The sequence below is a fragment of the Ambystoma mexicanum genome, chromosome 6q (assembly GCF_040938575.1).
Source record: "Ambystoma mexicanum isolate Mex_15411 chromosome 6q, UKY_AmexF1_1, whole genome shotgun sequence".
In the NCBI taxonomy this organism is placed as follows: domain Eukaryota; kingdom Metazoa; phylum Chordata; class Amphibia; order Caudata; family Ambystomatidae; genus Ambystoma; species Ambystoma mexicanum.
Genome location: NC_090937.1, coordinates 731,271,932 through 731,296,349, shown reverse-complemented (window position 1 = coordinate 731,296,349; position 24,418 = coordinate 731,271,932). Strand labels below are relative to the sequence as shown.

At 49.2% G+C, this 24,418-nt stretch overlaps 1 protein-coding gene across 2 annotated transcripts in view; it reads right to left on the bottom strand.

Annotated features, from left to right (window-relative positions):
* Positions 1 to 24,418, bottom strand: part of ARHGAP10 (Rho GTPase activating protein 10) — a 2,208,119-nt gene that overhangs the window by 187,123 nt on the left and 1,996,578 nt on the right. For both annotated transcript variants that reach the window (XM_069631250.1, XM_069631251.1), the window contains one exon: positions 18,816 to 18,908. In XM_069631250.1, the coding sequence (XP_069487351.1) occupies positions 18,816 to 18,908 (93 nt within the window). The remainder of the gene's footprint in view (positions 1 to 18,815; positions 18,909 to 24,418) is intronic.

The following is a 24,418-nucleotide window of genomic DNA, read 5'->3' as shown; positions in this document are numbered from 1 at the left end:
TGCAAGGCCCGGCAAGGTATGGTTGAATTTCTTCAGCATAGGTAGGAGCTAAGCAGCTGCATTTTGCACTTTATGCAGCTGTACTATTCGATCAATTAAGAGTCCTAAATGAAATGTGACAATTGATCAGATGTCGCCACTTCTCCCGAGGGGGAGCCCATTTCCATGAGGCTAGGGAGGTGAGGCTGCTACTCAATAGTCCTCCTGGGGGTGGTACAATTTGGGAAGAACTTGTGGGGCGTGGGGGAGAGCAACCCCTGCCCACAGGAAAAGGACAAACACCTGGGTAGAATTAGGCACAAAGTCCCCAACCTAATGTTCCCAAACCCTTTACCATCTTTTAACTAACCTCCACTTGCTAGCACTTCCACTTGCTATTGTGGCATTATACCATTTACTGACTCCAGTCCTGAGACGAAGAAGAATACCTGGGAGGCAGGTACTGACACGAAGAGAACGCAAAGATTCAGGAACAACACTTCCCTGAACTCAGAGGAGCGTTCTAGCCTTCCAGGAAGAAACATACTTGAACGGACTGTAAAAACCGAGAAGGGACCATCCCCAGAGCCACAGCATCCGTGGAAGCTGTTCGGCGTGGGAGATTCAAAGGGCTGGAGACCGGGACGCCATCGGAGGAGGAGATGCATCTCTAGTAGGTCTGACACAAGACTCTGCAAGAAGCTAGCAAGGCAGTAGCATGGCGTCGAGGAGGCGGTGGACTGAGTGGTCCGTAACAGGTGCTGATATGGCAAGGAGCCAAAGGCTGCAGAGCTGCCGCAGCAACCTAGAAGCTGTCAGAAGCTGCCGAAGACCAGGACAAGGCAAGTGCAGACCCCAGGAGAGACCAGAGCATGGCGGGAAGATCCCAGAAGATAGGGTAGAGGGCTGGCTCACCGGTGGGGACACGAGAGGATCCTGGCAACGAGTAACAGCAGATGGGTAAACCGGGGCAGGCACAAGTCCCCTCATTTCAAAGGAAGTATGAATGAACTTTGCATTACAACTTTGATGGTACCAAAAACACTGACCACCAAAGAAGGATCGAGGACCCCAACGTGAGAAAGTGTGGCTTTACATCAGAGGATGTCATCCTCGTGTTGGTGGTAGCCCCAAGGCCACCAATCGTCAGAAAAGGGCAGAGGGCCCAAACGATGGAGAGTAAGATAAAGATACACGTCATCTTCCTCGTGGCAGTACTTGGTAGGTTAGTGAACCAAGTGGGCCAATTCAAAGATCAGGCCAAAGAGAAACCAGGGCCAGGGACACAACACCAAAAAGAGATACAGGTCATCTTACTCATTGCAGTACTTAGCATGGAAGTAAACCAAGTGGGCACAGTCAAAGAAGAGGTGAAACCAGAATTGTGTGTTGTAGGTGTGAAGCCTGACACAAAGAAGCCCAGGAGAAGGGAGTCATTCACCATGGTTGTGAGGAGCTGAGAGTAAGATACCGGGATAAGGGAGCCATTTTCCTGGTAGCCAAGACCAGCAGTAAACTCCAAGAAGGACTGGAGAAAGGAGTAATTCCCGCTGGCTGTTTGAAAGAACAGATAACTCAGATCGGCAGCAAGGTCAAAACGGGGCCTGGGGAAGGGAGTCATTCCCCCAAGCCCCGAAAGCGTACGCCAGGAAAAGGGAGACATTTTCCTGACCCACCAAGAGGAAATACCTGAGTGTTTAAGACTATCAGGGGAAGAGAGCCATTCCCCCTGATAACCCGCGAGAAGTATTGTTTGGAACATTACCATCAGGGGATGGGAGCTATTCCCCCTGACAGCTTGTGAGACACAAGACTGTTTTGAACTGAACAGAACTGTTAAAACAAACCAGGAGAGGGTGTCATTCGCCTGGGATCGGCCAGAACGATACTACTTTAGTTATAGTTTCTAGTGTGAGGGTCAGAAGCAACGTTTTCATGACAAAAGAGGGTGGACATTTTGAGTTGACAGATATCCTGTCAGTCACCTTAAATCTTAACTCTTTTATTAATTTTGCAATACAAACAACACTTTCACTACAACTCATTAACCCCCCCCACCCACCACCCAACCACTGTTAACGTCTCGAAACAGTACATATTCCCGTCCCAGTTCTCATATCAGCCACAGACGGCATTATTTCAGACTTCTGCACATGAGGACCTCATCCCTTGCTCCCCACCTTTCGTCAGTAAATTGGGGGCCTCAATTCATGCTGCTTACCAAAGTCATTCCAAAACTCTGCACAGTGAATGTGTTCTGGTGTCCATTTCAGACAGATAACTTTGGAATGGAGGCCAATAGTCAATTGGATGACTTGTAACCGGCATAGTTGCAGCATATTTGGTTTCCCTGCGTTCACACAGTTTCATGCTTTCCAGCACGAAATGTTGGCGGATTCCTCTTGCCCCACATCTTGGCCACCAAATGCCTGGCCACCCTACCGCCATTCCCAACAGTCTCCGTTCCATTCCATACAGGACCAGCTCTCTATCAGGGCTAGCATCCACACCGCTGGCGTGTAGACTCGGGGTGTAGAAAGCATTACAGACATTGCCCCCCTCAATCTCCCTCCAGAGCAACCCAATGCGCGGGCAGTTCCATGCCAAATGATAAAAGTCAGCTGGTTCCCCTCCACACCTCCTACACCCCGGGGAGCTGTCAGGATAAATCCTGCTCAATCTCATCGGGGAGTACTAGACCCTATGTAGAAACTTGTAATGGATCAGTCTATATCGGGCATTCAGGGATATCCTACGAGTCTGCATGTATACAAGTTTCCACTGCGTTTCGCTCAACATGCTGCCCAAAGAGGTTGACCATGCATTCTTGAAATTTCCCCGTCTCATCCCCATCGCACTCAGTCATTTTGTAACTAACCGGCACTAACTTACTAGACTCCAGCGGTATAACGATATATTGCTGTAACAGGCTGGGGACTGGAGCCTTCAGGAACTCAGGCCATTTGGTTTTTAATACGCCTCTGATTCTGTAATTCAGCAATAGGGTCACCGCATTGTGTTCCCCTCTATTGCGCAGCTCCTCCCACTTTATAAACCTCCCGTCCTGCACCACATCCCCCACTGTCTGTACCCTTAATCTATTAAATTCTCCCTAAATGGTTTTTCATGCGTAAGTGCATGCCAATAACCTTGTATATGGGCCATTCTGGATGAAATTGTGGCGTATCATCAATCAGTCTACTTAGCCGGTCCCAAGCAGTACACGTCACATTTATCGGCTGGACCTCCCCCTCGGGACAGTATCTCGATTTCCCCAAAGCATTCCCATGAGGCTATCAGGAAAGGAGATTGCTTTTGCCGCCATGGGGTGTAGATGCATTGGACTCGGAGGGTTCCACCCCGCTATATACTGTAGCTGCGCTGCGAGGTAATACCAGTACATATGCGGGTATTCCAGTCCGCCGTGTTCATATGCCGCGGTCAGGGTATCGTACGCAATGAGGGGTTGCTTACCCACCCACACCAACCTGGACATAATGGGACATTATTGATGCTATACAGCAGCTTGGGCAATATGACCATTTTGCCCAGCGTTACGCGCGCAGCCTGCGAGATAGGGAAGAGGATCCACAATTCTACTTTCTGCTCTAGTACCTCAAGCGCTTTCACATAATTATCCTTATACAGCGTACTGAAGTCCGTAGTAACCATAATCCCCAAATACCACAAACCCTGAGGGCACCACCGAAAGTCACCGCCCACATCAGACCGCAGCACCCTAGGTGTCATTGGAAGTACTTCGGATTTGTTCCAATTAATTTTAAGACCAGATAATTCCCCAAATCTAATCACTTCCTGCATTAATGGGGCTAAGTTCTGCTTGGGGTTCTTGACATATAGAAGGATGTCATCCGCATAGGGCGATATCACGGCTCAGTGCGCATTCACACAAATTCCCTGATGAGCGTGTGCTTCCCGAATATGGCAGGCCAGCGGCTCCATGGCCAGGGCAAAAAGGATTGGGGAGAATAGGCACCCCTGCCTGGTGCCGCGAGTGGGATAGAGGAACTCAGAGATCACCCCACTTCTATATATATCAGCCCGTATATATCAGTATAAAGCAACCGAACCCATTTGAGAAAATGTTAAGACCAAACCCCAAGCATCTCAGCACCTCAAACAGAAATTGCCACTCTATTGAGTCAAACGCCTTCTCGGCGTCGAGGGCTACCAACGCTATAGGGACTTCAGGGTTAACATTGTGAATCAGGGAAAACAAGCGTCTTAAGTTATTCTGAGTGGACCGGCCCGGTATAAACCCAGCCTGATCCAGCAGCACCAACGGCAGCATATGCGGTAACAATTGCTTGGTTAGGATCTTTGCTAGTATTTTGTTATCTATATTAATCAGCGATAGCGGCCTGCAAGATGCCAATTGACAAGGATACTTCCCCGGTTTCGGAAGCACAGTCACCAGTGGTGATCTGGTCGACTCAGGGAGCGTACCTCTAGCCATGGCGTCCTCATACATACTTAACAGTTAGGGAATTAAGATGTCCACGTACGCTTTATAGAATTCGGCTGCGATGCCATCCATCCCAGGCACCTTTCCATTAGGCAACAACTTTATAGCTTCCCGAACCACCTCCTCCGTAATAGGAGAGTTTAGCGCTCCCCCCTGCTCACCATCCATCCAACCCAGTGCAACCACGTCCAGGTACTCTACCAGCTTGTCGTGCCCCCCTGCATGTTGTGTTAAGTATAGCTCTGCATAGTAGTTATAGAACGCCTTATTTATTCCTTCCAGGTCCTTAATGACCCCACCATCCCGCCCCACAACCTCAGCAAAAGGGGTAATATGTCGCTCCCACCTAACTGCCCAGGTCAAAGTTCTACTCGGGCGATCGCCCTCCCCATATCTCCTTGCTATTATTGGGTCTCCCAGAATCTTCCCTTCGCTCTCTGCCATCTGCTGGAATTCCTCCCTGCGCACCTTCAGTTCCTCGCGTGTCTCGGGGTCATCGTTGTCATCCGAGATGCTCTGTTAATTTTCAAGATCCCGGATAATGTCCTCTATTCTCCTCATAGACCCCCGTAAAGCCTTCAATACACCCCCCTCCCTCGATATACAGCACCCCCTGACATACACTTTAAACGCCTCCAAAATTGTACTTTGGCTAGGTACCGAGCCTACGTTGGTTTGGAATGGGGATAGGTAGGTTTTCTTTTCTCTTTTTCACTGAATACAATTTTTTGACACAAATATGCCACTTTTGTGTCAGCCTCCTCCTTCTGCACCCCTACAAATCAGAAGAAATATATAGTAGATGAAATGGAAACGTCTGTCCCTCAAGGCTTCAGTGGAGAAAAATAACTTAACCTTCCTCTTGAGAACAGAAGACTGAGGTGTGCTCCGTGCCACTGAAGAACAACCCTGCAGCACTTGGCGCATCTACCAATCTTGCAAGACTGCCATAAAATGTTCCCGATTTCATTTTCCAAATGTCAGTGACCGGGGCACAGATAAATATCTGCAAGGCTTCCTTGCATCAAAGGCAGTGATCCAACGCTACCGAATTCTTATCATATACGTGGCGGTCATAGTGTTGTCTGTTGAGATATTGATTAACCGGCCCCTTTGAGATGGCAGAAATGCCACCAGTGCCAACAAGAAATCCCTGAGTTGCAAAAGGTTGATGCGCTCTGCACTTTCTCTCAGGGTCCATAGGCTGCTCATTAGGAAGTAGGCAGGTGAGCTTTCCAACCATTAACAGGCATCCGTTACCACCGAAGTTTGCAGCCATAGCTGTCGAAAGGATTCCCCTTTTTCAGCAGGTTCTCCATTCGGGACAACCAGTTGAGATCCTAAAACACTTAACCTGTGATTCAGACAAGCTTTGTCATGTTGAGTAAATTGGGACCACGGACTATAGAACAATGGCCTCTGGCACCAGAAAAATGCATGAAGCCTGGAGACAAAGAAGCTCCAGGAACGCTAAATCTGGAACTCTGGCCACACTGGAAGGTATTGGCAGTTTGCGTGATTTTATTTTTTACTCTGCTCTTGTGAGAGCTCGTGCCAGAGGGTTCTGGAGCAGGGGGGAGGTTGAGACTCCAGCACAGGACTCCAGTTTCCAGCTGCCTCTGGGGAGATGGAATGCACAGCACGCAAGGCAGCAGGCAAAACCAGGCAGCATGCATCCACAGGTGCTTGTGATTAACACCAGGAAGCACACGTGCCCGCGTGCATGTTCACAGTCTTCGGATTTTCTGGCAGTATTACGCCACATTTGCGTGTGACTTGGGAGGATGCGCTGGGCTGTGGTGGAGCATTCTGTGCCCCGGGCTGCAGCAGTGAAGTGGCGAGGCCAGTCCCATGTTTGGAGGAACTTCGGGAGACAAGGAGTTGCAGATGATTCAGTCAGGCAGCAGCGGTGAATGTTCCCAGTGGATGCCTGCTGCCCCATGCCTTTGAACTCGTTCGCGGGTTTGGGGGCCTCAGTTAAGTGCAGGTTCATTTTTGGGAGCAGCGTTTGTTTCAATTCTGGGGCAAAGTGTTGCAGCGTATTTTGGTTTCTGTTTCAGAGCTATACGATCTGAACTGCTAAAGACTATTTCTGACACACAAGAAGCAGGGACATAAACCTGGTTTTCCGGGCAGGATCTGGTGGGGGGGGGGGGGGCGTGCAGTGACAGGAGCAGTGTGTTATAGGTTGTAGGGGAGTTCAGGAAAAGTGAGAGATTATAGGCGATTGGTATGTGTACATTCCCTTTGTCCCCCTTCCAATCCATTATCTCTTCCTAAACCTCTTTCCGGTCACTCTAACTCACCATACCTATCCACAACCTCTACCTAACCCACTGGTTGCCATGAGGTGGCCAGTGTATCAAAGTGTGCATCTCCTGCCAACCAGGCTGTAAGGGCCATGTACATGCAGCTTCTGTTGTTAGGTTGATGATGCAGAAAGCACATTTGACAGCTCAAGAGAAAAAGCCTTGCCTGCCTGTGTATCCAGAAATGCTTCAAAGAACTGTAGTCACGGAGTTGGAGAGATCTGTATCTTTTTCAAGTAGATTGTGGAGTTGTTGCCACGTCTTGAAGAGTTGCTCAGAGACCATGTCCGATGTGCATTCCTGGATTGACCAGTCAAAGGGAAATGCATTGATTTGATTCCTCCTGATGTACACTCCCAAAACTGCAAGTAGTTTTGTGAGTAGCAAAAGGGCAACGCTGCAAACTGATAGTGTATGTCTCCCACTGTAAACGTCAAAAACGTCAATATTTTGGGTGGATATGGACATGGAAATAGGCAGGTTGGGGACACTAACCAGTCTTGGAGGTCCAACGTTTGTAGGCATTGGGCAGGTTTTTTTTTTTTTTTTTTTTTTTTTTTAAAGGAACAAATTCAGCAGGTGCAACTCAAGCACAGATCTGCAACCACCCCTATTCCTTGGAAAATCAGAAAATAGATGAAATACCAAGCCTTTCTTTCACCTGCCCGAGTGATGCACCAAATTGACAGCAGTTTCACTCTGGAGTTATGATACTTCCATGAGCAGAAGCACGTGCGGAGGGGCACTACGTAGAGAATGGGGTTGTCCATTGTTTTCTGCAAGGCCTACGCATCTGAGGTGATTTGTACACTGTCGTTGGAAAAAGCATAGCCTTTTACCTCACTCAATTCATGCGTTCGAAGGACTCCAAATTAAAGAGGTTTTGAAGCCAAAGCTGTACAGTGTAATGAATGGGCAGAGGCTCTGCCTCAAGACAGTCCAATACCATTTGAGGGCCAACACCGTTGTTGGCCTTGCTGTCTTTCCCAGTGAATATTGTCAGATACTCAGGAGAAGGGGTGAAAGGAACAACCATTGAAAAAGAAGAGTAATGTTGATGTAGCACTAATCCCAAATAGTCAGCGGTCACCTTCAATGCTTTACACTTCTTAAGTGAGCCGCATGCTTTTGTCCTAAACAAATTGGCTTTGCAAAGGGCTTATTAAACAGTTTTTACTGAACATCAAGTGCAACACTTGCATCAAGTGCATCCAAGATGGCCTGCAGACCACCGCCCAGTGCCAATGGACCTGGAGCAACAAACTCTCCTGTGTCCAGACTGTCCTTCAATATCTGCTTCGCCGCCTCCTTGCCATTGGTTACAAGCTCTACTACTGACCTGTGCATCTCTGAAGTCAAATTAGCTGTAGCTGTGGGGGCGCTGTTGCGCTCGCAGAAGATGGCCACCTAATTGAGAGCTCCGAGCTGGGAGGCACTTTCCTTCTCGAATCCTGCTGCAGTGCGTTATAAAATCCTGCACCAACTGCGGTAGCCTGCTACTGAAGACCTGAGCGGGGATCTGGCCGAGCCTTGGGATGAAAATCAGCTCCGTCTCAGAGATCCAGCCCATTTAAATCGGACCGGAGGGCTAAGCTGTCCCGATCCGCTTCTCCTCTCCAGAGGTGATTGCCTCCGACCCATAGGATTGTGGGTGAGGGGCGCTGTGCCCGCTCTGCTGTGGCCTCTTCCCCTCGCCGCCGGCGACCGCCAGGCCCTGCGGAGGAGCGTCAACCGTTGTGGCTGCATCCATACCGGCTCCTGCACCAGGACCCCGCAACCCGACCTGGACGCTGAGCGTACTGCTCCACCGCCCCTCCTGGGAGGCGTGCTGAGATGTGGAGCTCCTGCTGCGACCGGACCCGGGGAGGATTGAGGCTGCGTTCACCGCCAGGTGACACACTGGCCCTCCGGCGGCCACGGTGAGTCCCCGAGGCCTCGGGAGCCCTGATTCGCCCTGCCCACAGTGACACTCTCACCCGCCTCTGCCGTCTCCCTCCCCGGGAGTGTGGCCAACCTTACCAGCCTTCCTCACGGGTCGCTACGTGACGGGGCCGTGCCTCCCTCCAGCTTTCAGCTGCCTTTGATCCCGGGGGCACGGGCTCCCGACGCAACCCGGCGAGTGCTGCTGGGGAGTCACGGGGACCCCGTGCTGCTGGGCCGTGCAGTCTACGCTCACCAAGTACACAGGCATTTTAACAGCGCCCTGCGGCGAGGATCGGTGGCCTCAACCGCCCACCACGACCCCTGACTCGGCTTGAGCTGCTGAGCTGTCTACGGATCTCTACCTGGCCGCGCTGGCCCGAACTGCGGTGACCGTGTGGGGGTCATTGCTGTGTGTCTGCGCTTTCCAGACCCCCTACCTGCATTCACCTGATGGGAGCCTGGGACTCATAGCCCAACAGAGTGGCGGTGATTGCACATCGTGAATCATCACCTCCGCGCAGCGCACAGCACCTGAATTACTTGAATCACCTGATAGTCCTGTGGCTTGGGAGGCGGGCACTGGTGTACTTCGCTGGCGTTCGTTGCAGTCACTTCTCTGCTGGCACGCTGGGGACACCCTAATTGACTCCCAACTGTCTACATTTCCTCCACTGGGATACCCAGCTGCCTTGCTCTTGGACATAAAGAGTCTCCCTTCCCACCCACTCAGGCGGTCCTGAGCCCAAAACGGCACGGCTTGCTTTACCCCGATGCTGACCACAGACCTCCTGCTCTCAGACTTCAGCCAGGTCCATCAATAGCCATTTCCATCGGAGGATCTAATCACCGAGCACCCGACACATTTACATAACTGCCATCTGGGGTGGTCCCCCCGGCTCCAGTTGGTGGGTGCTCATTGGAGGTCCTGTGGCCCCACTGTATGATGTCATTTCATCGCCGGATATTTTTCTGCTGGGTTTTTTACCGCAGATTTTTTTTAAATCATCGCATTTTTTAACCCCCCCAAAAATAAATAAAATAAAAAAATTGATGATTTTTCGAAAAAAATCTGCAATAAAAAACCCAGCGAAAAAACATCCTGCGATGAAATGACATGGAACCGGCCCCACAACCTACTAGCGGGTTGAACCTCACAATACACTCAAGAACCACGGGGCACCCCGAACACCCCTGCTGGCCCTTCGGACTGCCGCTTGTGACCTGCCTCCCTCCCGCATCGCCTCAGTGCCCCCTCTGCCAGCCCAGGCCCGCAGGGTCACCCCTGGTTGGCAAAATGACTAAAGGAGCAGGGAAAAAACAGTGCTCCATCAACATGTTCGCAAAAAACACCGTCGAGATCAGCTGAGGGGACACCAGAGCAGGAGCCAACCACTTCAACGCCCTCGGATCCCACAGACTCTCAGAAAATGATGGAATACATTGCTGAGGGCTTTACTACGCTCCATACCGAACTTGATGACATGAATGGCACCTTATTCTCCATTAAAGCTCACATCGAGAGGACCGATGGCCGGGTGGCTGAGATCGAGACAAGGGTGAGTGCCACGAGGATCACCTGGGCTCCCTCTGGGCAGAAGTCTCCTCACTCTCTAGCCGAGTTCTCGAAGTGGAGAAAAAGAATGAGGACCTCGAATCACATTCGAGACGTAACAATCTCTGCATTATTGGAGTGCCCGAAGATGGCATCAAGGAACCCATGGAGGACTATGTTGAGCGCACACTACTAACATTTCTTGTCTCCCCAAAGCTTTCTCTGTAGTTTGCAATAGAGAGAGAGCCCACTGTGCCTTAACAGCGAAACCCAAGCCGGGCGCACCTCCACACCCTATCATAGCCAGGATCCCAAATTTCCGCAAACTACTCCTGGGGTCCGCCAGGATCCATCTGTATCCCGACTTTTCTGTGGCTGTTCAACGGGAGCGCAAAACTTTCCTGGTGGTTAAGACGAGAGTACGCGACCTGGGGGTCAAATACTCCATGCTATACCCTGCCAAGTTGAGAATTGAACACTCCAACCAGGTGTTCTTTTTCACAATCCCGGAGGAGGCCTCCAGGTTCATTGATGAGCATTTCCCGGGCTGACCCCCCTCTTGCAGCGCCTCTTCACTAGTGTTATGTTTCTCTGTTAAACGTTTATAGGTCGGGACACCTTCCTGTCCCAGAAGCATGGGAGATCTTCCCTCCCAGCCATGAGTAAATTGTTTAACCTACCGCAGGGCCGTGCTTTTCTCACCTGTATAAGGTCCTACCTAGGTTACGCACAACCTCCTTTCCAGGCACTATGCTTATCCTCAATTACCCCCAGCCCAGAGCATCGCCGCCAGGCCAGTTCACAGGCCCCCCGGCGTTGATGCCATTGGTTTGGATTTGGTTAGAAGGGTATGGGGCTATCATTCCTCTGTTTGGGGGAGGGATGTGGGTGGAGGCGGGAGGGGTTGGGTGTTATGTTAAAAAAGGCTTAATGTCCACGGAAGAAGTAGAGCATGAGGCAGTGCCATGTCAGTTTTACACGGGTTGGTGCTTGACTGGTGCCTTGGGCTCAGGAGCCACCATTCCGCTACGTGATAATGACTAATGAGCACCTCCACACTGCTGATCGATGATAACTTAACGTTCATGATCTGGAATGTGCGGGGGTTGGGTAACTACAAGAAAATGAGACAATTACAACTTCAAGCTGAGCGTCATGGTGTCAAAATCCTCTTTCTACAAGAAACGCACATTAGTACTGAACACTGTGAAAGGTTTGCCAAAATGTGGGGCCCCCCAAAGGTACTTCACTAACTACTCTACCCAAAGCCGGGGAGTTATGATCCTAATCCACAGAAGCCTTAAATTCAGTTGCAAGTTTTCACAGATTGACCCCCAGGGCAGATATGTGTTGCTCCAGGGCACCCTGCAGAATAAAGGAGGTGGTTCTGTTAAATATCTAAGGTCCCAATATTGACGATCCCGAGTTTTACCTACACCTAGCTTCCCTTTTAGATAGCTTCCCTCTGATACCGATCCTATGGGGTGGCGACTTAAATACAATATTAGACGTGAACCTAGAAAGATCCAGCTTCAGACCCAGTCAACTCTCCAAAGCAGCCTACTCCATATTAACATCTCTTCCCTGACTTGCGATCGTAGATGTATGGAGGCTTATTTACCCTGATTCCCGCTCCTACTCCTCCTACTCTTCAGTACACAACTCACAGTCAAGAATCGACAGATGGCTAGTATCAGATATACTAATAAGGAACGTGTCACACTTAACGATTCTCCTTAAACCCTTTCCGACCACTCACCGGTGACCATCTCCCTTTGCTGGGGTCAAGATCGAGACCGAATTAGGCAATAGAAAATGAAACCTCACTCTCTACTTGACACTGCCTCTAGTTCCGAACTGGAGACTGCCATTGAAGATTTCTTTGAAATCAACATTAATTCGGTATCGTCACAAGCCACCCTCTGGGAATCATTTAAAGTCTACATCAGGGGTATTGCTCTATCCAAAGAAAATGGCATCTTGAATGTAATTCGGGGAGATATCGCAAAAAATGAAGCTACACTTGCCACCCTTGAATCCCAATACGCACTACATCAAACCCCTGAAATCCTAGCATCCCTAGGCACGGAACTCGACACGTTTCGCTCCCTCACGGACCGTGAGATGAAATTCCTCCACAACCCCGGACTCGCTAGGAAATACGGGGAGGGCTAACATCCAGGTCGCATTCTAGCCAGGCTTCTCCGCCGTGAGTTCGGATCCCCAAACATTCCAGCAGTGGAGAGATCCGATGACACCTTAGCCACACTACTGCAAGACATTAACTCCGAATTTCTGGCCTTTTACGAATCCCTTTATGCAAGCGATGAGTGTCCCGACAGCGGAGATCGATTCCTACCTAGATAGCCTCCCCCTCTCGATCCTCTCCCCCGAAACTATTAGTTCTCTCGAGAGACCGTTCACTCCCGAGGAGTTTTCAGAAGCCATTGACTCACTATCGTCAGGCAAATCCCCGGGCTCAGATGGCCTCCCAATTGAATTCTACCAACACTTCACATCCCTCCTACTCCCTCATCTGATGGCCCTGTGGGAGGAATCAGGGGAAGTGGGCAAGCTTCCCCCTTCTCTTCGTGAGGTCATAATAACGGTCTTACTTAAGCCGGGCACACCCCTTACCCAATGCGGCTCGTACCGCCCCCTCTCACTCATTAACTGTGACATTAAAATCTACGCCAAACTATTAGCCCTAAGCCTGGTCCCCTTCATGCCACCCAGACCAAGCAGGTTTTATCCAGGGACGCTCCACCTCCCTGAACTTGAGACGGCTCTTCAACATAATAAGTAGAATCAACCCAAATGTGCAAGCAGTGGCTGCCACGCTCGATATGCAAAAAGCATTTGACTCTGTGTCGTGGAAGTACCTCTGGTGGGTCCTCGAAAAATGCAAATTTGGTCCCAGTTTCCTCTCCTGGGTTAGGCTGTTATATTGAGACCCAGTGGCCAGGGTCCGCACCGTGGACAGATGCTCTTCCCTTTTTCGAATTGCTAGAGGGACGAGACAGGGCTGCCCCTTCTCTCCCTTAATCTTCGTCATAGCGATGGAACCGTTTGTGGACATGATGCGTCAATCCCATGCACACAGAGGCCTGCGAACTTCCGGCCAATCGGACATCATTTCTTTATATGCTGATGATGCCCTGCTCTACATTCGTTCCCCCGCTACCAATCTGGCTCCGATATTGGAATATGTTGTCCACTTCGGGTGCATCTCAGGACTCAGGGTAAACTGTTCCAAATCCACCCTTTTCCCACTTACTGACTGCACACGTCCCCCTCCTGACATCATGGGGTTCACATGGGCCCAATCGAAATGTCCTTATCTTGGTATATAGAGGTGGCTCGCCAGTCTGAGTTGGTCCTCGAAGAGAACTATCAGAAATACCTTGCGGTAAAGACATCGGGCTGGGTGAGACTCCCAATCTCCCTTGCGGGCAGGATAGGGGTACTAAAGATGGTGGTACTACCCCAACTCCTATATAGGTTCACCAACATCCCCCAGTGGCCGGGTAAGGGCTTCTTCCAGGCGTTAACTCATACCGTCAACACTTTCCTGTGGCATCCAGGCACGATTCGACTTAAACTTGGGACGTTGACCACCCCTATGGAGTGTGGTGACTTTGGCACCCCTGACTTCCTCAGATACTGGCTGGTGGCGCAAGCACAATTTGCCTCGCACTGGTTCAATACATCGGATCCTCCCCCCCACGTCAGACTCGAAAGATTGGCGGTCAGCGATCGAGATATCCACTCCCTAATTCTCACACCCATGCCAGTAGTCCTAGACTCACTGGATCCTGTAGTTTGCACATCCCTTGCCCTATCTAAAACCTGGAAACTATTAGCCACGACCCACCCTTTTCATGGTGACCTACCACTTTGGAACTTCCTCCCGGAGGTCCCGCATTTAACACCACTTACCGTGCGCCAGTGGGCCGAAGCAGGCTATGAATTGATCTGGGACGTTTTTGAACAGGGAAACTTTATTGAATGTCCGGACCTCCCACTGTCCCTGAGACGGAAACCATCTGCATGGCTCCAATACTCATCCCTCCGGAAAACTCTTAAATTTAAATACCCCAATTTTCCAACGATACCACCTGACGACCCTGTAGACGCGGAGCTATCCGCCTCCAACTCCTCGAGGGGTAAGGTATCTAGACTATATGCCCTGGTACAGACCAGACCTACCCCTTCATTTACTGAGCTGAAGCACGCATGGGAGGAGGACCTAGGGGTGGAAATGACCGATGAGCGCTGGGCCCTTATGTGTACACGCACACATAATGTATCATTCAACTCCCGTTTCAAGTTGATCCAGTTGAAAGTATTGCACAGATACCACTATACCCCGAGCAGACTGCACCATATGTCAAATGATCACTCCCCAAGATGCCCCACGTGTGGCTTCGACAGTGCTGCTTACATCCACATGATCTGGTCCTGTCCCCGCCTTACGCAGTTTTGGAGGGAAATATGTTCCACCATATCAACTATCCTAGATCAGACCATCACCCCGTCTCCAACACGGTGTCTCTTCCATGACTTCCCTGAGCTGTGCCGTGATTCCAAAAAATTGGCTGGCTTCTGCATGCTACTCGCAGTATGCTGCATCCTACTGTGCTGGCTCCGGCCCGCACCACGCACTCATGCGCAATGGCTCAGGGCGGTCACATGGGCCTCAGATACCTAAGAATCCTGGGCTAATCAGCAACCAACTCATTCGAGACCCAGAATCATTTGGTCGAAGTTTCGGTCCTACATGGCCCCACATGTACTGACTCTCTCCTCCCACCCACCTGACCGCCTCTTGAAACACTGGTTCCCCAGCACCTCACCTGTGCTGTGTATAATCCCCATGTTTACAAGCATGACATATATTAACACTCTGTACCTGTACTGTATGCAATGTATATGATTTTTACCTGTCTCGAATGTTGCTCGCTTCTCTTGTTGTTGTCAAGCTAAAAAAATAAAAGTAAAAAAAAAAAAAATTGCTGTAGCCTCTCTCACCATGTCCCAAAGAGTGTGGGAATAGTGGGTCAGCAAATATGAGGCACTGATATTCACAAGACTCGAAACCCCTGATGTGACAATTGTGTGCCCAAAGTTCTCCCTTTCAGGAGGGAGAAATGGTAAGGCAGCTGTAGATGCTTACATCAGCAAGCTCTTTGGAGTTGAGCCTGTGTAAAAAAAGATTGGAATGGCAGGAGCAGGTCTCTGCTTCTTTGTAAGGCCATCAAGACAAGTGTCTGTAGTGCCAGTACTGAGTGAGAAATTGTGCACTGAAATTTAGCATGGTCGATTTCTGTGCCTCTGTTAGGCAGAATCCTGTGCAGTTCCATTAGGGAGCACTACACAAGATTAGGACTACAGGTGAGAGCAATAAATCCTCTTTGGTATCAGTCTGTACCACAACGATTTAGTTGGTAGCTGTGGCTGAGCAGTCCGACTTATCTCAAGAGGGAGATGAGCAGTATTCAGGGTTTACACAATAGACCTTCAGTACTATGGCACAAGGAACCACTGACCAAAGCTTTGTAGTAAAAAGTAGTTATATATTTATTTTACACACTTCTAGATAAAACACATGCATCACAGTCATCAAGCAAGTTAAATGAAGTCAAGGGAAAAATATACACACTCCCAAGTTAAATTGTAGACCAAGTGAACCAGAGTGAAAACTGAGCAAAACAGCACAGTGATAACTACACACAAGGGATCCTCTAACAATTCCTCACAAGGGAGGGAAAGCACAAGTTATATAGAAATAGGTTCTTACACACACTAGCAACCCTTCCCATAAGTTTGTGGACCAGTTTAAGCAAGACAGTGCACCAGTATAGGCAATACTTAAATGTAAACTGAGCAAAATGGCATTTCACAAGGGTTAAAAATGGGAAGGAAAGGGTAGTTAAAAGAAATAGGTGCACCACACAGTTCTAGCTGAGAATCAATCTAAAGAAGGCAGATCTAACAAATGTGACCAGAGTCAGTAGGCCTGTGCCAAAGTCAGTTGGTACAGGGCAAGGGCCCAGGAGCAAAATGTTCTTGTAGCTGCAGTCAAGTCTTTGGTTAATGAAGTGGAAAAGGTGGATGCAGAAGTTGAAAAGACAATGTTAGGAGAGAGGGGCGGCCACCCCGACAGGAAGCTAAAGGATTTAAAACACCTTTAGTGCTACCGCGAAGAAAGGATGGCTTGGTGGAACAATGTACTTTAAAATGAAGAAGTGGCTCCCGCGGTGGCGGTTGTTCCTGGTAGTTCCTGCAGTTCGGGTGATCCAGCAGAGGAAGAAAGGCTCTCTTCGTGGGGGAAGGTTCAAGTTACTGCACTACCCGGGGATGAAGCCAGCCGCGGTGCTGCCCGATGAATAAAAGGTACGCTCCTTTAAATCGCGGTCCGGGGGGACTGGTGCCTGGCTATCCGGCCTCCGAGTACAGGGTACGAGAGATTCGACCAAGGCAGGTTCGGGAAGGCGATTGGCAAACTGGTTGGCCCCACCAGCACAAGGGAAGAAGGCTCTTGCAGGTGAAGATCTTCTCTCATCGTGTGGAGAAAAGTGGTGAGACGCTGCAGCAGGGCTTCACCGGTGGTTCAGTCGGTGCAGATGTCTTTGGCTTCTCTCCTCTTCGGCTTCTTAGTTCCAGTGGCGACGTCTTGCTCTTCCAGTCCTCAGGATCCTGCTTTTATGCAAAACGATCCCCATTCATACAGCCTAGCTGTCACTCACACAGTGGAGTGGTCATCTTGGCGGGAGACCCTATGATAGAGAGCGACATGGGTTGTTGAGGCAACCCAGTCCAGGGGTCCTATTCCCCCTCCCACACAATGGACTCACCCCAGACTCAGTGGCGCCGAAAAGAGGGCTTCTAGGCAGAAGGCCGCCAAAAGGATGAACAAAGGATCCCCGACCTGGGTTAGGAGTTTAGGGGAAGACACGAGAAATAAGTTATATTGAAGTTCTGGCAATAAAAACCTAACGGAGTAAAGTTAATATTAAAATACACCGGCGGTATGTTAGAGGCTGTCAGAAAAAGTGGTAGCCTCGAACAATGGGAAAATCCCATAGGGAAATATTTGTGGTCGAATATTTATGGTAGTAACCACTACCACCAGCCAGAAACTTTTGAGAACGGGACTGTACGGTGCCCTCTCGAAAATGAACATAGGGGAAAAACTATTAACCCCTTCCAGTACCTCCATAGTAAGATGGCTTGTACTGGTTTAGTTCATAGGATTTGACTAGTAAAGTCAATGGGGACTTTACATGCCCTGGGAGACAGTAGTCAGTCCCAGGGTATGGAGTCTATGTTTGGGGGTCGCTATGACACCCCTGTCACTGCAATGAGGGTGCTGTGTAACACATGTGAATAAAGATGGTTCCTATGGGGTTGAGAAAGATCCCATAGGCATTAAACACAAAAATAGCCTAGAACACACATAGCAAAAAATGCCTAAGAGTGGGAACAAGAGTCTCACTCTTAGCAGGTAAAAGGAAACAAACCCTTCAAATCCAGCAAAGCTGCTGGGGGACTCTATAGCTAAGGGAAATTTAGCCATAGAATGAGAATTCTCCCTAACAGCTTCTTGCTGTGGAATTTCCATCATGGTGTTCTGTTTTCTGCCACAATTCCCAGACATTTAAACACTTTGGCTAGTCATATTTAAACCCCAGGAAGGTGGAGTGGGTTCGCAGCCATGAAATCAAGTTCTTGTGATGTGTCTAATCAAATGGCCTCGCTTAAGCCACAAGCAATGTCAGAAATGTTGCTGTCCAGAGTATAAACATTTTCAAAAAAAGTCACATGGGTCATGATTCCAGTCTATCCAAACGGAACAGATCTCCCTCATCAAAGCTTTGCACAAATGTAGCCAGAGACTCACTTCTGGTGGAGAAAAGCCATAGGCCGGAGGGCACTATAAAAGTGAGTGGTGCCATGTTACACGGACCAACCTGTGAACCCGGGACAGATTTAACATGTGGTGTTAGACTCCACTTCTGGTGCCAGTGGTGCTACTGCCACTAGGAAAAAGGCAGAATGAAGGTTCTGTGATGTACCCTGGTGGAAGTTTGTAATATTTTCTGATCCAGTGGGATTGAGTGATTGCAAGATGAATAATCTATGAGCAGAAGATATCCAGTAGACGGTACTACTCCTTGTAGTCCTGTCAACTTCAGAGTGGGGTACAATACAGGGAAAATAAACCTCGCCAGAAGGCAGGTGTGGTGCCCCTTTTAACATATGCCTCCCACAGAGTACTGGTTTGTCTGCTCTTTTAGGTGCTTGTACAATCGTGTGAATAAAGAATGAATACTAGAGCGGAATTCTTGATTTTAGGGAAACGCGTGTAATGGGGAATGACCAGTCAGATGCTTGTGGCATAAAATTATTGCATAACGGACTAGTTTGGTAAATTAAATATGTATGTTAGAGAAACTTAAAGAATCTTATTTTTTTTCTGGATCGACGGGACTCATTTTAAACTTTGAAATTTTGCCTTCACGTTGAAGATCTCACACAGTAATATTTACAGCAAAAATCTCACCTCACATCCAGAGGTATGTCTAAGCTGCTGAATGACTGGGTTGGAGCAATACACGGATCACCAGGCAAATCCAAATCAGATGAAGTAATAATCCTAAAAAACAAAAAGTTAAAGATTTAGTTGCAACAGTAAAAGAGATTAAAGGCTATTACAGAAAGTTTCATATTCTAACACGGTATATGTTGCTATAGTAACATTACTAGTAAACATACATTCCTACAATTCTTTTGCAACAGGAAAGCAGTTAGGTCCCGAAATGAATGCTGGTGAGCACACACATAAGTCTCAACACAATGTTGAACAAAAAGGTCATCATAAATGGCATTCTCAGACTAGTAATGGCCGCATAGTGGCAAGGGACCTCAAACTGTACATCGGGATACAGGAACCCTGAAAGCAGTAATGCGAGCCTAGGGAGGAAAACTGCAAGAAAGGAGACTACATGCTTGTTTAAATTGATGAAACGGCAAGGTGTCATACGATATATGTCTTATGCAAAGTATAGTGTGCTGCTTTTCCTCTCAATAATCCATTAACATCACTTCTGTTCTTCTGGCACTACATTGAAACTATACCTGTCTACAATACCATAGAGGTCTGTGTTGAACTTACAAAAGTTTAACAATGAAGGCACTTGTATACAGCAACCTGGGAACTGAAGTGAGAAGTGTTGCGAAAGTTCAGCTGTGGTGTCAAATTCAAACTGGGAAATAGTGGTTGGGAGAGGGTGTGTTTTGATTCACACACAGTGAGGGGTGAATTATCACACGCCAGATGACTACTAACAGTGCCTTAACAGAATTCTGCAGGAGGTCATTTAGAGATTTAAGGTGGGAATGGATTGGGAAGGACCAATTAGATGAGGATGGCCAGTTTACGCCATGTGTAATATTTACATTTTTGCATTTCCAGAACTTGCAGAAGTCACATGATTGGCATTTAAAAAATACAATATATCATATTCGCTATTGTGTCCATCCATCACTGTTGCATTTAGAAGAACATGTTAGTTGCAGAGTGTAAGGAAGGCATTGTGTCAACAGTAAGACAGACACAGTGTTTATTGAACTTCAAAAAGGGTATAAAAACGCCTATCTAATCCTAAATTTACTTATGGGAGCAATATATGACCATCAAATAATAACGCAGTACTAGTGGTGTCCTGTCAAAATAAAAGGGCCTATACTAATAAACCTATTGCCAATCCTTACCTCTAAATACAAATAGTGTGGCAAACAATCTTATGTAAAAGAAAGAAGTGTTCAAGAAATTATGTGAGGATGATCAGGCCGTTGGCCTACATTCCCCACGTTTTCAGCACGGAACAAGGAACACTCGAGCTTAGCAGTCTCTGGCTTCTCTAGCACGAGGGTACAATTCAAACATTAGCATCAGGGCCTTCCGTGCCCAAGTCTCTTTCAAACTCTCTTCTTTCAGAGGGCCTGATGCGACAAACAAACAAAATGTTATTTTCCTCTTAGGAGTTCACACGTACTCAATTTCTCAGGGGATTCACGATTCACCTTGGATCCCCCTCAGCCAAGCTCGGATCCCTTTTTAACAGAAAGCTCATAGGCTTTTCATGTATACAATTTCTCAGGTGATTCACGGTTCACCCCGGATGCCCCTCAGCCAGGCTCAGATCCGTTTTAACACAATGTTCAATCAGTCTCCCTCCACCGGGCTCAGACCAATTTTCTCTATTGCTTCATTAATTTGCTTAGCAGTATCAACATCGAAGACTTTCGATTGTGCACATGATTTTTCTCGAACCGTCGCAAGACCACTTCGATGTACAGTTCTTTGCCACTCTTTCACCTTGCTCAACTCTTAGTTAGATACTTTATAGAGTCCTTTGAAAGAGCATTCACGCAGTGCCAATCCACTCTGTCAAGGAAATTGTATCTTGGTTTCAAAGTTCAACCTCTCATCTGTTCAATTTTTACTCGTGTTGGTCATCACATGCGTTTCATACACTGTTCACTTCTGCGCTCACCATACAATTTTGCCAATTGCAACCTTGGCTTCAACACAGACTGGTCTGGTATCAGTCTCCCCAAATTATCGGCTGTGTTGATTTCAATGGCACTGCTTTGTCGTAGGAGCCAAGGACAGTACCACGGCGTCATGTGATTCTCCCCGCCTTGGTTATCGATTCGGGAGGGCCCTCTGACACACAATGCAGAATTCTTCAGCCTGTTTTCTGGTCTTACGCTTTCTATTCCCGAGGGTTGGTGAAAGTAACGATTTCTCATCGAAAAGATCAAGGGCACTTTCCTTCTTGCGATCCCCTTCTGTTTTGCCGTCTTTCTCCTCATGTTAAACTGCCATCCTTGAACTGCTGCTTCCTTGTGTGCTTTGCCTTCCTCAGTGTGTGCTCTCGTGCTCCGCTTTTTATCCGTGTGGGGAAGTGTAATGGAAGTCAGGTGTGTGTGATGGCCATTAATTGCCTGACCTTGCTTGACCATTGCATTGGGATATGTCAACTATACAGCTCGGGTGTTAGTCCGTTTTCTTTCATAGCGATTTGACTGTCTGAGAGAAAGTGTTTGTGTTGTAAAGAGGGGGGATGGTTGAGTTCCTAAGTATCCTACTTGGTAGGATGGGGTAAAGGTGTTACAGGGAAGGGGATACTGCGTCTTGCCATACGGTGTCCCACTCCCACGCTTCCAAGACCCCTCACCCAGGTGATCCTCCCAAACTGGTCCACCCAAGGAACTGGACCCAAAACTATGGCTGTGTCCTTACCACCTGGATGACAGATCCCCGGGGACTAACGGGTGAGACACCTTCAGGTTCCTCACAAGAGGCAGCAATGATATAAAATGAGGCATATTAATATGCAGTTTAATATTTACCATTATCGAGCTGGAAATCTCGGTGTATTAACAAAGCAGTTATTTTTTAAAGTACCCAACAAGAAAATGTACTCTTGTTAGTTTTCCATCAGTCTCAGTTTGGGTCATTTACCCTTTTAGCCAGTAGGCACTTTCTCCCCACTAGCACTACCACCTGAGGCCATCTTCAAATTCTTAATGTATAGAAAGCATCGAACACTGATGGGAGGGGGTTTCGTGTGACTATGAAAGATTCCAATTTTAGAGAAGGAACAAGTTACTTACCTGTAACTGTTGTTCTCCAGCATGATTATGGCATGGATTCACATGCCCATGAATATTCCCCGTCGTCAGGCTGGGAATCTTTGGTAAAGAAAAAATCAGTTTCAGTTTCGTTTCTGAACTGTCTTTCTCCTAATAACCAATCACTGGTCTCTGGGTCATACTGCCCCCAGCAAATGACTGTCCTCTACCTAAGCCCCTCCTCTTGTAGCCATCTTCAGATTTGGTAGCATGTAAAGTGGCAGTAGGACCAATAGAAGAGCCGCAGAGGGGTAGGAGGGAGGGTTCGCATGTGAATCCATGCCAGACCCATGCTGGAGAACAACAGTTACAGGTAAGTAACTTGTTCCTTCTCCAGCATGGGGTCTGGCATGGATTCACATGCTCATGAATACAAGAATACATAGCAGTACACACATGCACAACCACGGGAGGTGGCAAAGCTCAACATTAAGCATTTACATCAACTCAACATTAAGCATCTCTTACCCCTTCACCAGGCCCACCTTCAGGCGAACAGGTTGAGCAGAACTCCCTGGCCAACTCTGGACTCCTCCCTGGAATCCCAGTCGACGCAGTAGAATCTCGTGAAGGTGTTCGTCGACCTCCACGTAGCAGCCCTTCAGATGACCAGCAAGGGCACACCAGACAGGAACGCCGTGGTAGCAGCGATCGCTCTGGTTGAATGGGCTCTCCGACGGCCGGGCAACGGTTGGTTTGCCAACCGGTGACAGTGCATGATGCAGCCGGAGAGCCATCTGGAAATGGAAGCCTTCGAGAGGGCCTTCCCTTGGTTCACAGGTCCAAAGTTCACAAACAGCTGTGATGTCTTCCGAAAACTCTTTGTGCAGTCCACGTAGAACTTCAGCGCTCTAGCCACATCCAGCGAGTGCAAAGTCCTCTCGGCCGGCGATGAACGCGACGGGAAGAAAACAGGTAACACCAAGGGCTCGTTGAGATGGAAGTCCGACGGCACCTTGGGCATGAAGGGGGGGTGCGTCCTCAGCACCACCCTTGTCTCGTGGAATGTCAGGTAGGGTGGTTTGCAGGAGAGGGTCTGGATCTGTCCCACTCGTCGTGCAGAGGTGATGGCCACAAGAAATGCTGTCTTCCACAATAGGAACTTAGACGGTGCCGAATGCAGAGGCTCGAATGGCGGCCCCATGAGCCTGCTCAGCACCACGTTGAGCTCCCACGCCGGGGCCTGGAGCGGGAACAATCAGAACAGTCCCTTCATAAACTCCTTCACCAGGCGATGAGACCACAGAGATGATCGCCCCGGAGTTCTGGTGTAGCGGGAAATCGCTGCTAGATGTAACTTGATGGAGGCATGAGCTAGCGCCGCCTTGGCCAGCGACAGTAGGTACGGCAGCACTTGAGAGCCTGTAATTCGCAGAGGGCTAATCTTCTGTGCACGGCACCAGACAGAGAACCTCTTCCATTTGTGTCCATAGCACTTGAGAGTTGAGGACGCCCTGGCCTTTGCAAGCACCTCCTTACAGTCCGCCGGGATATCGTACCCTCCAAACTCTAGTGCTGCAGGAGCCAGGCCTGCAAGTTCAGCGATCCCGGGTCGTGGTGGAGGATGGCGCCTCCTTCTCTGGCGAGGAGATCCGCATCCGTCGGCAGTTTGACTGGGGGGGGAGGGGGGACGCTGACATGTCCAGAAGGTCCGGGAACCAGATCTGCCTCGGCCACGCCGGTCCGACGAGGATCATCCTGCACCGGGACCGTCTGAATTGGTTGATGAGTCGCAGCAGCAGCGGCGGGAATGCATACAGAAACAGGCCATCCGAGGGGAATGAGAAGGCATCGCCCATGCTCCCCAGCTGGGGAAACCTGCTGGCGAACCTCAGGCACTTGGTGTTCATCGCCGTCGCGAATAGGTCAATCTGGGGATTGCCCCATCGTTGGAAAAGTAGATCCACTTGATCCTGACGCAGTTGCCACTCATGGCACGAGCGCAGCTCCCTGCTGAGCGAGTCGGCGATGGTGTTCTTTATTCCTGCCAGATGGAAGGGTACCAGAAACATCCCTTGGGCGACAGCCCAATGCCACAGATCCTGGGCTTCCTCGGATAGGGCTGGGGATCTGGTGCCTCCCTGCTTCCGGATGTAGAACATCGTGCTGGTGTTGTCAGTGAAGATCCTTACCACCCTGCCCTTGAGGGACGGGAGGAACGACCTGAGGGCCCAGAACACGGCTTGGAGCTCGAGGACATTGATGTGTAGTGACCTCTCCTCTGGGAGCCAAAGGCCTCTTGCGTGGAGATCTTTGGTGTGCGCCCCCCATCCCTCCAGGGAGGCGTCCGTCTTCACCGTCTCCTGATGTGCCGGGGTTTGGAAGTCCATACCCCCTGCCAGATGCGCGCGGGTGCCCCACCACCGTATCGCTTGGCGGAAGGTCTCGTAGAGTGAGATCCTGTCTTCGAAGCTGCCCGCCGCCTGCATCCAACGGGCGTCGAGGAACTCTTGCAGTGGAGGC